Genomic DNA, 16,987 nt, shown 5'->3' on the forward strand with positions numbered 1-16,987 from the left:
CACACATGAACTTTAAATTACGACTATCCCATCGCTAAGATATATAATCGTAAGAGCCACACACGACCTTTAAATTACGACTATCCCAGCACTAAGACAAAGTCGTGAGAGTCACACATGAACTTTAAATTACGACTATCCCAGCGCTAGGAGAGCTTCGAAGATCTAGGCCCTGGTATTGGCGTCAACGCCTGTGTAGTTCGCTTGAAGGCTATGATGGTATGTCTAAGTTCTGAAGAATCAAGAGACGAGAATAGTGGTGACAAACCTGATCAAATTGTACAGGAACTATGCTTGTTGTGGAATGAATATTGCTCTATAGACGAAAACATCTGAAGACAGCTGAGATGAGGTGAAAAGGGATTTGACTTAACTTTATATGTAAGAACATTTCGCTCATATGACAGTGAGGGAAACAGTTTCTAAATGTGCTAGCCACTCGGTCTAGCCATGCCTACCCGTTACTAGCCCCAAATTATTCACTAGCCGAAAATTTGAATACAGAAACTAAATTAAACTAAACATTACAAAAAGAGATGTGAATAAGATATTGCCGGCATGACACGGGCTTCATCATTAAGCTACTAGTGTGATGAACATATATGATAGACTATAATCCTAGAAAGTGATGTAACAGTGTGTAACACCTTATCAAGTCGGAGAGAGTGATGTAGTAAAAATGACCCCATGAAAATTCACCAGCCATTTGGGACAAAGACTGTGAAGCTGTACTGGTCCGACTGGATTTCTAATTGCCACGGGCTAGCTGGCAAGTAGCTAGCTGCATGAGTGCATATGTGGCTGCTTGTACTCGCCCAGACTTAAGTGCAAGCCAACTGAGATACCATGCCACAGTGAATACACCACTCAGACACGTTATACTGACTCCGAGCTGACCAGTCCTTCTTGTACCCATCAATGCCGAACGCCAGGCAGGGACCAACAAGTACCATACATTAAACGTGTTTTGGTAGGACGTGGGCGTGGATCGTACCATCGACCTTCCGCTCTCCGACCGGCGCTCTAACCACTAAACCGTGGAGGCGATCTATATTTAAAGGGTGATACCAACAAATACACGCAAGTCTGTCACAACAGATAATCAATTTATGTCGTTGTATTTTTAAAATATGAGGAAATGAAATTCTTGTTTGTTTTGTGTTTAACGCCAAATTCAGCCACACTTTAGTTGTATGCCCGAGTTATATACGTAAATAAACGAGCCTGGCACAGACAATTCTGTGTTCAACAGCATGAGCATCGATCTACGTAACTGGGATACCATCTCTCAACCAAGCCAGCAGGCCTGATCACCCGATCCTGCTAGTCGCTAAGACTTCCATATTTCAACTTATGACTGACGGTCAGTGGTGGAGCAACGATCGCTTTGAGGAGTGGGACCCTGGAAGCTATTTTAACTTCACTTCGTAAATTCGTGATGTGTGAAAAATGCATGCCATCAGATTTTCCAAGAACCCCCTGACAAATCAGTTTTGTACGTAAAAGTTGCTTTTCAGGTTTAACAAGCCCAATCTTACTATTGTCGATGCGATATCAAAGACAACAGAACCGTTTTGTTATTCTATGTTTGTCAAACATGATAGATTGACTTCAGTTTCACATAAAAGTGGAATTTCTGCCACGACTATTTTCCAAGATGTTATTACTGCCGCTATGTAAATACGATACAAATGTATATAAAACTATTTAATTTTCTTCAGTTAGATAGCAGTGATTCAGAATATTTTGGATATGCAAACTTCGTACAGCAGTTCCAGTTCATTTTGATACTCTGAAATTGCTACTTCATGACGTGATTTCCAAAAAGTAATATCCGTAGCATCGAACTCAGAACAAAATACACTAATCACTGAGTCAGATTTGCTTGTTTGGTTATTAAAGCCACACTCGTCTATATTCCAGCTATGGCAGCGGTCTGTGGCCTGGAACAGACAATCCAGTGATCAATAACATCAGAACTGATTTACGTTACTGGGACACGATGACATGTGTCAAGCAAGTCGGCGGACATGATCACTCGATCCCGTTAGTCGCCTTTTACACAAGCATGGGTTGCTGAAGACAGATTCTAAACCGGATCTTCACGGGTTCACGTACTGTATAAGAGCCACAACTGTCACCTGTTTCAAGTCTGCAAGGTACCTGCAGATATCGACGACGGCGGACAATAGAGAAGTACAAACGCCGATGTGAACTTTCGACAGATTGGATAGTGTTTACAAAGGCCTGTCATGAAACCGCCATAAAGTCATTCATGTGTTTTAGAATGCAATACCAAATGGTCCTTGTCAGCAATACCAAGTGTAGAGATGCTACCAAAGGAAATATACTTGATGTGAAAACGAACAATGTGCTGGTAAGGCTGCGCTTGTTTTGATATGCAAACACAGAAAAATCACGTTTTTACGTTTTCACACTGTGTAACATTTTCTCAAATTGTCAGACATTCACCGATTTACGAAATTGACAATGTTTCTGTCCACCGTCACGATGCAATGACAGCGGAATCACTGGCCTTTCTAATTTCTCTATGCTGCAATAAACACACAGTCTCTGATTACTTTACGTTACGTCTTTATGTACAAACTACCCCTGAATCAAAGCATGATTCCTCAATAAATCCTGGGTGCCGGTGGCAGAGTGTTTGTCATTTTATATACGTCTGTCATGGGTAGCGATGTTGTAAGTCAACATTGTTGTATATATAGTGGTAAAATTTGAGGCAACATCTGATTGAACGTGATGTAAATGAAACCATTCAAATGAATAACAATTTTCAGTGGCCTACATATTCGTCTCACCGGTTCAGAAAATATTAAGCACGTGCATGTTTTGCTCGTGCTTGCAGGTGAAATGGATGCATGTACATATTTACCAATACATTGTTTCAAGAGTAGTGCTGTGTGAGTTGACTATTCAGTAAAATGGCCCACAAAATGGCAGAATGAGAGGTGACATGTCTTTGCGACTGATTACAAGACAGCGTCAGCGAAACACCGCAGGACAGGTGAAGTCAAGGTTGTTGCTGGTCAAGGTGGATTCAAAGAGACCGATTTGATGGATGATAGACGGCTGCTACGATCCGGCTTTGATTCGCCACGTGGGTACAATGTGTGAAACCCATTTCTGGTGTCCCCCGCCAGGGTGTTGCTGGAATATTGCTAAAAGCGGCGTAAATCTAAACTTACTCACTCACTCACACTATCAAATGCACATGTATAACGTAAAGTACACTTCGACGTCTCTGTTTGATTGCCACCGAGACGATTTAAAGGCTTATCACGTGTTTATGGGTGTGATTTCAGCATAATCATTGGCATGACACTGATCACTAAGTGGCTGTTTTCAAGACAAAGTTTTTCAAAGTTCGACCCGTGAAGGTCCCGGGTTAGAATAGGCCTTCAGCAACCCATGCTTGCCATAAAAGACGACTCAGCTTGTCGTAAGAGGCGAGTAACGGGGTCGGGTGGTCAGGTTCGCTGACTTGGTTGACACATGTCATCGGTTCCCAATTGCGCAGATCGATGGTCATGTTGTTGATCACTGGATTGTCTGGTCCAGTCTCGATTATTTACAGACTGCCATCATATAGCTGAAATATTGCTGAGTGCAAAACGAAACTCACTCATTCTCTCAAAATTGAGTTCAATGGATAAATACCCAATGAATATTTACATTTACATGCATACATACAGTAAACGATGGATGTCAAATTCGTCACATGTCAAAAGGGCGAGATTTACGACGTACATAATTACTGCCAGTCATTTCAGCAATGATTGTATTTCACCTGAAACCAGTACGTTAGATTGAGAGATATATTTGTCCTTCTGGCATCGAGGAATAAATAAAACTGAGATGTTTCGGGTGGTGATTGTTTTCAGTTTAATTTTGTATATTGTGAGTTTAGTCACTGCAGAATGGGTGCATGTATCACCGAACTGGTTAAATCCTGCAGTAATCATCTACAGATTTCCAGTCTCCCTTTGTTAAGTAACAATATTTGAGTAACACTGCTTGTGTTGTGTGGCAGTGCGAGGCTATTGCTGGCTGAGAAGACTGCCGAGCACCTCTGTATGTCTGTGACGTCACCAGCAGTGTGACGTCACTGTCAATGTACAAATGGCGCCAAGTCAGTTGGGTGAACCTCGGCTCAGTCTGAGGTCACAGAGTGCAGCGACATGTAAACAAACGGTTTTTTGTTGTCTGTTTTATGATTCGCGATATTCTAAGAACAGAATCATTAAAATTAACACAGAATTACGTTAAGACGGGCGACATTAACGCACAATCACTTACCGTTTATGTTTACACTCAGTTTACAATTTTCCTACCTGATCATGCGAGGTTCCAAACACAAAACATGACAAAATGTCTGAAAATTCATTCAACAACTTTTATTTATATTAAAAAAGAAAAAAGGGAAATCACCTGAATCGTGACCCACGACTACGTGAACGGCACACACCACACCGCGTCAATAACGACATCGTCTCTGTCCACACCGACACTGACTCAGTGTGCACCACGTGACACCAGGAGATCCAACATTCGCTGATGTCTCCAGCCTCTCGTGTAGTCGGCCGCTGTCTCCCCGTAGTTGTTCCTGGCGTTGATGTCCACCACGTTCATGGACAGTATCAGCTTCACCGTCTCCAGGTCCCCACTAATACAGGCGTAGTGAAGGACGTTGTCACCGCCCCTGTCCACCAGTGACACATCAGCCCCTCTACCCACCAGGAACTCCACCACGTCACTGTGTCCCTTCCATGCTGCCGCCATCACCGGTGTCATGCTGTCTCTTCTATAGTTGATGTCCACGTCACCCTGGGCCAGGATCCGCTTCACTCTCTCCAGGTCACCGTCCCTGCTGGCGTCGTAGAGGTCGCGGCCTGCTGCTGGTGATGGAGTCGCTGTAACACAAAGTAAACTGTGTACACCAGACATCTTTGTCACACGTCAACAATGTTTACATGATGTTGATACGTGACTCGTACATTGCTACGTCATTTAAACAATTCCATCATGACTGACAACAATGCAACATGACGGGAATGTCAACATGTGGTTTCTGGAATTAACGATGGAGTGTTTAATACATAACTTTCTGTTAGAGTCAGATGTTGTAGCTTTATTTTGTGACTTGAAAGTGTTGATGTTTGTTGAACATTACAAGGTGATAAAGCCAGTACAACTGTTGCTGCTGGGTTTTCCAACCTACCGTGTTTGTCAGAGTCTTGTGTCGTCACTGGCGGCGGTGGAACCGTCTTGCTGGGTGTCAGATCCTCACTCGCGTCAGTCGTGGAGACTGAAACAGGGAACATGATGTTCAGAACACTATACATCGCACATAAGCATTTCTACTGCTGGACTGTTTTCGCCTTTCCTGATATGGTTTGCCTTTCACTATTATGTATGATTAAATTCTAAATACATATCTTATGGGAAAAAGTATTAATCAAATATCGTTCTAACTGACTGAGATAATTCTTACTAGCAAGAAAAACTTATACTTCCCAATATTATTTTTGACAGTTCTGTGATTGACAACGTCGATCGGTACCGGGGTGAGATCCATCCCTCAAGTCAATATCACCACGGGCATATACATCAGTGTGGTAAATACAGGGAGAAATAACAACTGCACTTCCTGCCTGCTGGGTTTTCCCACCTACCCTGTAGGTCTTGTGTCGTTACTGGCGCTGGTGGAAACGTGCTGTTTGGGCTCGGGTCAGCCGCAGCTGAAACAGGGAATATTTTCATCAGAAAACTATACATGTACAAAAAATAGTTCTATGACAACTGGCCTCAGGTTCTGCTTTCCATAAATGTTTTTGCCTTTCAGTATTATGTAAGGATGAAGTCCAAATATATCTGTTATATCTGTTATATCTGTTATCTGTTATAACAGATGGTTTAGTTTGAAGGATATTTCATTTCCTCAATATGTTTTCGCAGCTTGATTTAGTAAATTTTAAGCTGTCCATTTCGCATTGACTGTTTGATAACAGTTGAGATCCTCTTTGTTGAAACGTTTGAAGTGTCTTTTTTTTTTTTAAAAAAAAAATATATATATATAAACATGAACGGTGTAAACAAAACAGTCAGTTCACCCTCATGGCTATGGTAGGTTAGGGATGCACATTCTACAGGGACTTCATATATAAGCATATGTTATTTTCACATTGTTGTTGATAGATAAACACACAATTGCAACAGTACTTTTAATTCCTCTTTATGGAATGACTACCGTTTTAGTTTGAATTCAGTAACCATGCCCGGAATATTAAAAAAAACGCCTTTCCTTGATGTCCTAACCCTACCCTCTCTGTTTAGTTACCTGGTATTTTAGGCAACTCCGTAAATTCTAAAGTGAAGCACATTAACACTAGTGTTTATCAAACAGTGTGAAGGACAATAGGGCAACTTGACTCGGTGTTTGTGCAACACAGTTGTAATTTGTGGCAGGCAAACTCCGTGAAACTCTCACAAAATATCAGAATATCGAGTTACAGTGGCAGACAGAGCAATTCTCAAACAACTGCTAACCCAGGCGGACACTGCAGCTGACACAACCATACTGGTCGATGGAAGCAATGTTGACAAGGGTGCAAACACATGGCAGTGTGTGGTGGTAAAGATCGAAATTTTGGTTGTCCGACATTCTTCGTTTGTTTCAATATTAGAAATATCGAAAATACAGCATGATTCCCCTTCCATAATCTACCTTCCATTGAAGTTTTGATAAAATGTTGCAGACATGCACAAGGATATGTTTGGCCGTGTGCTACAGCGGGGATGTATTTCAATGCAATGCAGCAGTCCCGAGTGAAAAACACAATGCATTTGAAATGAAATATTGGACTGGACAGCTTTAGGATACTCTCATGAAGTCTCCTATGTGGATGTAAATGCCATCAGGTCAAGGATAACGGTAAAAGAGAGTACATAATTTGATTAAATATAACAATTAGGTGAAACGCTGCGTTGTTATGCTTCCCCAGACCTTCCATCGTCCCCAATCGGTGACAGGCTAAACATAGGTCTGGGTGTAAACATTGTGTGAAGCAAACACTTGGTTCCTACAACATTCATGCTCATTACAGCAGTCATACTATATACATTTCATCTAATTCCATAAATCAATTTAAAATCATAAACTGAGAACTTACCCACCAATAACACGAGAGATACATCTCACTGCTACTGGAGAAATGCTTTGACTGGCGACGCCACGAAGCACAGCTGCCAGCTATGACGTCATTGTGACGTGTTAGGTTAGGAGCACGACAACGTTTGGCGCTCGCCTGCTTGGACTGAACACCATCTCTATAGGGAAATATTTCCAATCGCCCCATGTTTGCTCTCTAGTTTTGTTTTCGTTTTATGATACAGTTTGCATTACCTGTGGCATGGCGTGGACAATTGTATATTAGCATATCGGCTACTTCCCTAAATAGTTGTAATTCACCGACTGTTTGTATTGCTTCATTCTTAATTTATTTGTTTAAAAAATATAAAGGTTCACTTTCAAAATAGGTCATATGTGGATATTAGTAGACCTGAAAGACTTCGGTGTAAATAGCTGTGATCACTCTGTCAAACGAGGACATTGAGGTACTTGAATTGAGCTTATACTCCTAAGTATAACCTTGAAAGACTAACTGTGGTTTTCTGAGCCTGATGCGCTCAGTATAGACGCTTTTCCACAACCCAGTCTAGGTGTGAAGCAGAGATACCTAGATATAGTGCATGCTGGTTATAATGTGTGTTGTGCTACGTGTAGACAGACATTCCCCAGCTCAGTCTAGCCCCCTGGATGTCACAGGGACATATATGTCCTTCCACTTCAATCCTCACTTTGAATTTCAATAAAATTCTAAATATATCAAGCGCACAAATATAACTAACAGTTGTGAATTCTGTGGGTAATTTCCTGTTTTGTGATACCATTCAATATTATCTCAGACAAAGCTAAAGTAAGATTACCTTTCAAAATAGGCTTCATTGTAAATATGGTCCTTTTACACACTACAAAATCGCGATTCGCAGCTTTATTTGCTCTGTTGTGAAATATCAAAACACGTTAACTACCGTTAATAGCATTATAATGATCACTGACATCAGGTTTTCATGAAATCACTACTGCCGTTGTCGACGAACCCAGATATTTTCAGAAATACGCTATCTTGGATTTGGCGAAGGCCGATATTGAGATACATGATGTATATTTCATTGTCAGCTGCTACAAATGCATCAATGAATGGGCGACCTTTTTGTAGCAAGGGTTATATAAGAAAAATTACAAGGAAAATCAAACAAACGAAATCGGGTGATTGTGGCGGGTGAATGTAATTATCGAACTGTCAAGAAACGAATACGGGTTAGGCTTCTTATCTGCTTGAAATTCGAAAGTCACATAATTACTTTCTGACAACAACTCTCCTTTTGAAATGAAATAAGCGACGGTCCAATTTCTCGCTTCTGGTCTGGTTACCGACTCAATGTGCGCTGCGACAACCTGCTACATGTACAGACAGAACCACGTTTACGCGTTGCCTTGGCCACCTTCACTGAACAAAAAAGCCTACCGTTTTCGACGAAAATCCATTAACTGACACATGTTTTGCTTTGACTTTTACTTGAGAAAAGCATCGTTTGCTTAATTCCAAGTGCAGTGCGAATTGACACGATATAAATAAAGACTGAAAACGCCATGAAAAATCGGTTATATTGTCTCGGTATTTCCTACGACAGAACCCGAGGGAGTGCTAGTTCAACTTACTGCAAGTCCAAGCAGTTATGAAAATTCTTTGTATATGTTATCAATCCTTCAGTTATTTGCAACGGTAATTCTTTAAACATTGCCGCATTAAAATCTTGAAAATAGTTCCCATCCTAATACCGATCTCAATGTAAGCAAAAATCGGAGATACAACTCCAACCAACTAGAACTGAATCGATCCCTGGAAAGTCTTCATCGTCAATTTGTGATTGTTACACATCCCTGACAATTGGTGAAATTCCGTATAGAATGTAACAGTTAGTTATAAATCTATAAATTACTTTTTGAGCAGCAGTTCCTCATTTGCTTTAAATTCTGACACTACTGTATATTTTCATATATGAATTACTTAAGCAAATGCCATACAGATATTATCCAAGCAATGAGCCAGTTGCATCCGAAACACCACTCATCATAGTTTAACACCACTTAAAGCTATTGATATAAAAAGTCATTTACAGAGAATTGTCTCTATGAACAACATATAACTTCGACCATCCAAGCAGATCTGTATGATATAATTACATTACACATGTGTTTCTTCTTTTGAAACATTAAGTTGACAAATATTTCCCATGACAGACCACATATTATCTAAATTTGTATACTTTGCATTCTGCTTTTTATTCAACAGTTCTTAAAAAATCTTTAGGTTCTGAGTTTAATATCAGAAAAGGGGTTTAATGTCAAATATACGTTTTAGATGACATAGATTCGAATTTAACCCCACAATTATTCTATGAAGATATGTTTATGCATTTAATTATTTTATTAGAAAGTTAAAAGATAATATGTACAATGATTGAATAAAGTCATGCATGTGTGATGTAATATTAAAGTACAAATACACCAGCATACAATAACTCAGAATTACAACATTTTGCAGTGCAGATATCATGTAAAGTGCGAAAGGATATTGACTTTATTAATATATTTGTGTTAGGACATCAAAACCTCAGTGTATTGCAACAAGACACGAAGAGCTAGATTTACAAAAATAAAATGAGCTTTGTCATGACTATTATAATAATCTGTTCATTGTGAAGACAAGACGTATGTAGAAACTACAGGGAAATGTAAACTATTTGGTGCTGACAACAATGAACAGTACCATTTATATTAGAGATTGAAATTTATTACCGATATGAATATATGTATTGTTTAGTTGTGTAATAAAAAATAGAATTAGGAAAGTGCCCTCGAATGTGTACTTAACCTACCGGTGGTTTTACTTCTTCTGAGTCTGAAATAGTATATTAAATAAATTAATATTTTAATATTATTTTCTTCTATTGAAACTTAGTAAAATCAAAATATTGTAATTTATAACTGTAATTCAGGAATAATAATTTTAATAATTAAAACGCGGTCATTTTAGAAATTTGCTGTGTTTTTATGCATTATTTATCCGTACAGTGATTATATATTTCATGCATCACAAACGGTTACAGACGTAAAAAGTTGATTTGAGTTATGCCCATGTTTATCGCATTTGAAAATTGGCTACATGTAGGCGATGATTGACATAATTCGTGCGTTACTGTTATTTTACAACTACTTGACCATTGTTTCTCACTTCTCTCTGTACCTGCTAAATATTTGTGTTGTCAAAAATCTCTATCCCATCTTGTACAACCCATGAAATTTACATAACAAGACTTTCTGTGTTTCACATTTCATGCATATCAGCTCCCCGCCTTAGTGAGCTACATGAATGCAGCCATATCGACCGTAATACTAAAGCGATTTGAGTAAATATACAATGAAAATACACTGCACTTTTAAATGTGATACTGAGACGTCTAGTGCCAGACTTAAATTACCGATTGCAAAAACGACAAACATAACTTGAAAATGATCAGCTGATTCCACCGCCTCGCTTCGAACTACTATTTCGCCATTCTTTCTTGCAATGTAAGCAGTCACGACTAACCCAAGTGTATCATAGAATCACGGAATACACTTGATATATCATCGTGAGAGGGAAAAGATATACGCTCAATGCACAAGCGTGAACGTTACCAGTGAAGGTGAAAGCTGCAATGGTTAACTTTCTCTAAATGTAATAACAGGGAGACTATATAGTTGTAGATTATCCCTGGTAATAGTAACACGTACGACACACATCGCGCATACGACATGCGCTGTCAGGTTAAGGTTGGACCGTCCGGATCAGCGCACCTAGCAGATTAGTGAAGGGAAGAAAAATTCTAAAAGATCCCCCATTCCCCTTACGTTTTAGAATTAAACTACAGCAGGTCTTTGCCACCAATACCAACTCTCTCGATAAAATGAAACGAAAGCTAATTGATTTGAAAACGAACACTGTGCTCGAAAGACTGCGCTTGTTTCAAATGTTTCACAATGCCATTTAGAAAGTGGTCATATGTAACGTATGTCATATTTGGGATTACACTTTGTTAGTAAAGTACAAATTCTAGAACGACATCCACGTCGCGGTAGCTGAGACGGCTAGGCGGCTGACTTTGTGTGCTGGCGATTAGGTGCCCGACTCTAAGGGTTCGAATCCCGGAACCAAAACAGTACTAGAATCTGATTTCTTTTAGGTGAAGATCTCGGCATCAAGGGTGTAGGTGTGAAGTACATACCAAGAAAGAGTGCACCACAGTTATCATGTACGTTGTATGTATGTGCGAGTGTACATGCGCTATGTATCTGCGACGTATAAATCGATCAAGGAAGTAATGACTTGTTTTCTTTACTTTAGGGTCTCTAAATGTCTTATGTGGTTATACTGACCGCAGGATTAAATTTCTCCTCTACAAACGGTGGCAATATAACCAATATATAGTGCATTTATGTTCAGATACAGTAGCCATAAGTCGTCCGCCTATTCCAAATACCATGGTGTTAGTCAGTGGCCTGTTAATTTCATGTCATGATTATTGTGGACCGAAAATAAATGAAAGTAAACCATGGGTTTCTGTCTGTACACAGCGTTTGTCATTGCATCACCCATGAGTAATAACCTGGTGATTTATTTCATCAGATTCCAGACAAATATACCTTTACGATCAGGCTCTTTTTCAGTGAAGTAATTTAAAGACCTAATTTGCAGTCTTGCACTGCCTGACACCCCAGGGTAACATCCCACTCTTGCAGAAGGTGTGGTGTCAATCATTAAAGGGTAATATTGAACCAAGTTCTGCCAGGGCAAGTGTTAGCATTCACGGACAAGAAAAGACATAATCTGGTGTAGGGTTTCATTCAGTATGAAGTTCAGATTTCTGCCATACTGAGATTGCTTTTAGTTGTCAGGTCATAATATCTCAAACGTAAACGTGCTGTGTTTAACTGCCCGGGGCTGTGCTGGACAGGTTTGACCTGAAGGTTCTGACCTGACAACACCAGGCCTTCTTGTCAAGTGGGGATTGGGCGATTGTATTCGAGGCAAGTTGAAATATTCAGAATAGGGGTAAAACTTTTGTCGTCTAATTTGATGTCCAGTTCCTAACTGAATCAGTAATTTCACCCAAATATGTAGAGATACAGAGATAAATCAGTGCGACCACGGCAGAGTTGAAACTCAAATTTTACAGGCAGTACACTTCAGTGTTAAATACGGGGGAATTACTAATAGAAATAATGCCAGGCATAACACTAGTAAGACTGGAGAAACAGCTGTCGAGCTGGGTGGAGGTAAGATATACAGGGTGGTCAATGATCTCGACACACTGGCTGATCTTGATGTTTGGTGTTACTTTGCTTTCAAACAGACATCAGACATGGTGTGAAGTATTAGTGAAGAGAAATAAAATGTATCTTTTAGTATTGATTGCTCGTTATTTTGGGGTATCATATCACAAGGTACAGTTAGGGGTCGTTTCTGACGATAATGTAGCGTTGACAATTACTGTCCTCAGTAAGTTCTGTTCTTGTTCCTGCGGCCGAGAATCCCCTGTCTGTCGACTGTCTTCAGCTGTCTTCAGCTGTCTGTCGACTGACCGTGTGTTCAAAGACATCTGTCGTTGGTCACGTGACCACCAGCAGTTAGGCCTGAGATGAAGGTAAAAGTACCGTTTTCTGTAGGGCTTATATACACTGGGTCTTGACTGCTAACTCACATAAATATGCCTTGCAAGCTCTTGGTTGGCTTTACCTGCTAGTCCAACTAGCCTTGTAAGCCTTCATGTACACTGGGTCATGCCTGCTATCACAACCTTAATATGTCTTGTAAGCTCTCATGTACACTGGGTCATGCCTGCTAACTCCACGTTAATATGCCTTGTAAACCCTTATCTACACTGGGTCATGCCTGCTAACTCCACGTTAATATGCCTCGTAAGCCCTAGGTTGTCTTTACCTGCCAAATAAACGCTTACATGCCTTGTAAGCCCTAGTCTGGCTAACATTTAGATGTCTTGTAAACCCTAGGTTACATGCTAATCCAACGTTTACATGTCTTGGAAACCCTAAGTTACATGCTAATATAACGTTCCATGCATTGTAAGCCCTAGGTTATCAAATGAAGCTCATTTATTCATGCCCAAACTCCACGTTGACGTGTAAATTAAACATTTTGCTGCCATGCCAACCTAATCCTACGTTGCCCTGTGAACCCTAGGCTGCCAAACAAATTAATGTTATTCTCATATATTCCGGTTGCCATATCAAAATAAAATGTTAATTAAGCGACAAATCTCTGCTAAAAAGTCTCACCTTCTGTCGTTCCACGATACGTCATGGTTGAAAGCTCCTTGATCTCTTTCCTCATCCCCAAAAAACTGGTATTCAGCGTCCTGAAGTCCTGTGTGAGGCCAGAGAGTGTCTGGTTCGTGTCAAACTGGTCACTAATGGTCTGATTCAGTTGAATGTTTAAACTCCGAATGTCTGTGGATACGTTGCTCCGCATTTCCTGCAAGCCCTCCCTGTATGATTTCATTTCTCTCTCCGTCACCACACAACTGGTGTTCAGCGTCCTGAAGTACTGTGTGAGGCCAGCGAGTGTCTGGTTTGTCTCAAGCACGTCATCAATGGTCTGATTGAGTTCTGACCTTAGCATCCTTGCATATGAGGTTGCACGAACTACTGTCTGATTCACCTGCATCTGTAGAGCCCGGATGTCTTTGGTCAACTCGCTACGTTCTTTTCTGACTCTTTTTCTGTAGGTGTCGCTTTCCCGTTCAACATGCCTTAAGTCTTGTGTTATTGCTCGAAGTCGTGTCTTTATGTATTGCGCGTTGTCCTTTAAGCTGTGAACTTCCTCGAGAACTTTTCCGTTGGTCTGATGCCCAATATCATCTTCAGTTAGGATGTTTGTAATCGCTTGTTTGACGAGAGGTTCTATCAGTGAAGGAAGGAATGATGAAGTCAGTTCTTCTTTCAGCGACTCCTTCCAAACCTTAAACTTGTTCATCAGTTTAGTCTCAGTTTTCATACTTGAAAATTTCCACAGGCTAAGGTCTTGTTCAACCACCCTCACACGTGTGGTCAGAATTTCCAAACTCTCACCAGCATGTACGTCTCCCATAGCGCACAATACAAAACTCAGGAATACAACTGTTGATAGCTCCATTGTGCCAACAGAACAACACGCAGCTAGGAAGGCAACTGCCTCTCTGCTGGCTAAACGGCTTTTATATAGCTCGACTGAAGTGTCTGGAACAACGCCAGCTCGGGGAACCACACGCTACACCAGTAGTGTGTGTAGACCTTGCACCCAAACTAGATGGAAATGCTGAGCTCTAACGTTTATGATAAGTCACGGGACACTTGCTTCGTGATATTTTACATCTCATAATACTTGTGATTTTACAATATATATCGTGTATCTCTGGTTCCAGGACCCATGTTGCGTGTCATATTACAGTGTCTCGTCACAATATGGCGGAAATATTGCCGATGTGACGTTAAATACTCACTCACTCACTCACTATTACAATCTCTGTTGTGTATCATGTTATAGAACACATATTAAGTGAAGACGCCACGCCTGAAATGTCATCATTTGTCTTAAGGATTTATTGCATAGTTACAGCACTATCTATTTATGCATTATACATTAAATTTTATAACGGTGGTACAGATTGCTTACAAACAACGTTCTGGAATGCCATGAGCATGTTTCCTGGAATGGCGTACACCGAGTTTGATCATCGATATGCAACAACATCTCTGAAGACGTGAGCAAAGAAATACACGCAGCAGGGCGAGTGTCGACGTGTGAATACAAGAAGATAGCCACGCGGAGAGAAGTGTTCATCAGTGGTTGACGGAACACAACATCTGGAACCTATATCCAGGGATATACGACCAATGTTGTGTCCACGTTACCGCCAGACATGTCTGACTAAGAGAAAACAGTACCTCACGTTCAGTAGACGAGACTGTGTCGGTACACTATTCACAGTCTGTTCCATATTAACAGCTCAGGTCACTGTACCCAGACCAGTTCCTGGGCCTCTAGTACTTAAGATTCATTCTGGGAAGGTACACCATTCACAGACTACCTGAACAACTCAGGCCACTGTCGAGGGGTCCTAAAACACAGACGAGTTCTTGGGCCATTGACACTTCAGATTCATATACATCTCCTCAGACAGCAGGTCCTGCCCCTCATTAGTTATTTTTGAGGAATGTTTGCGTGCAGATAAATTGGGCAATTACATATCATAACTGGATATTAAGCTTATTGACAGCATCATGAATATCGATCCGCACAAAGAACAACACTGGGAAAACCACACATGCTTTGTAGAATTTGATTCAAGCCAAAACGGAAACATTTGGGGATACCAGGTGATGACTCACAGTGGGGACACCAGATGATGACTCACAGTGGGGACACCAGGTGATGACTCACAGTGGGGACACCAGGTGATGACTCACAGTGGGGACACCAGATGATGACTCACAGTGGGGACACCAGGTGATGAAACACGGTGGAGACACCAGGTGATGACTCATAGTGAAGACACCAGGTGATGACTCACAGTGGGGACACCAGGTGATGACTCACAGTGGGGACACCAGATGATGACTCACAGTGAATACAGCAGACCACGAATCACAGTTATGACACCAGGCCATCAACCTCAGTTATGGAAGCAGGTGATGAATCACAGTGATAACAACAGGTGATGAATCACAACTATGACACCAGGTCCTACGTACTTTGTAACACTAACATACTGTAAATAGATACTATCACTCATTTCTTTATCACTGCATTGCTTACGTACACTAACATACTGTCAACAGATACAATCACTCATTACCTTATCGATGCATTACTAATCTACTTTGTAAAAGTAACATACTGTAAACAGATACGATGACTCATTTCTTTATCACTGCATTATTAACTTACTTTGTAACACTAACATAATGTAAACATATACAATCACTCACTTCTTTATCACTGCATTACTAACGTACTGATTTGCTTAAACACATGAAATTACTCACTTCTTTAACGCTGCATTACTGATTTACTTCAAACAGAATTACTTATTTACTTACAACAAAGTATTACTTACTCTTTTTTTCGCTCTGCACAATTCAGTTGAGATACAACATAACTCACTCACCCAGTGTTCACTTACTAATGTCCATGCAATACTGAACAAAGATAGTTAACCAAGTTAAAACAGTACCACCCTCTTACTTCCCCAGCGCTGCACTTCTCTCTTAATAAAAACTCTTTCACTTCCTCAGTGCTTCATTGCTCACTTACTTAAAACACAGTGTTATACCTGAACCGATATTTTACACTTAATGCTGCTTTACTCAGTTATGCTCATCTAAACATACATTACACTTTTAGACCACAATATCACCCCATCCCTTCACTCGGTAACATGACGTAACAGCAGTCCACATTCCTAAACACGCCATTACTCAATTCTTTAACGCTTGATTACAATGTTACTTAGATACTTGTCACTCACTTACGTAAATCACAATATTACTTCAACCCTTTGCCATTCACACATTAAAAGCACAATATTAATTTCTTGATACAACATCACCTACTCACAATGCTCAACAATCCTCACTGACTTCGGAATTTACGTTTTCTCCAGAGAATTCAGGTAGGAAAGGAAAACACCACAAAGCCTCAAAGCCTGTACTGTAGTCTTTAGATTAGCAGCAGAAACTACACCGTGCCCAGGTACATGTTGTAAGAACATGTTATTGAGCATTCGCGCTGTTTTTACA

At 40.4% G+C, this 16,987-nt stretch overlaps 1 protein-coding gene across 2 annotated transcripts in view; it reads right to left on the reverse strand.

The window, feature by feature from the left end:
• Positions 1–4,403: 4,403 nt before the first annotated feature.
• Positions 4,404–16,987, reverse strand: part of LOC137260443 (uncharacterized) — a 217,999-nt gene continuing 205,415 nt past the window's right edge. Inside the window, exons 1-4 of one of the 2 annotated variants that reach the window (XM_067798102.1) lie at positions 13,487–14,334; positions 5,697–5,762; positions 5,243–5,329; positions 4,404–4,934 (exon numbers count right to left, since the gene is read on the reverse strand). In XM_067798102.1, coding sequence (XP_067654203.1) covers positions 4,537–4,934; positions 5,243–5,329; positions 5,697–5,762; positions 13,487–14,297 — 1,362 coding nt within the window. In that variant the 5' untranslated portion in view covers positions 14,298–14,334 and the 3' untranslated portion in view covers positions 4,404–4,536. Of the gene's footprint in view, positions 4,935–5,242; positions 5,330–5,696; positions 5,763–13,486; positions 14,335–16,987 lie in introns of those variants that run through there. The other variant, XM_067798101.1, reaches the window with a different exon arrangement.

The sequence above is a fragment of the Haliotis asinina genome, chromosome 13 (assembly GCF_037392515.1).
Source record: "Haliotis asinina isolate JCU_RB_2024 chromosome 13, JCU_Hal_asi_v2, whole genome shotgun sequence".
NCBI lineage: Eukaryota > Metazoa > Mollusca > Gastropoda > Lepetellida > Haliotidae > Haliotis > Haliotis asinina.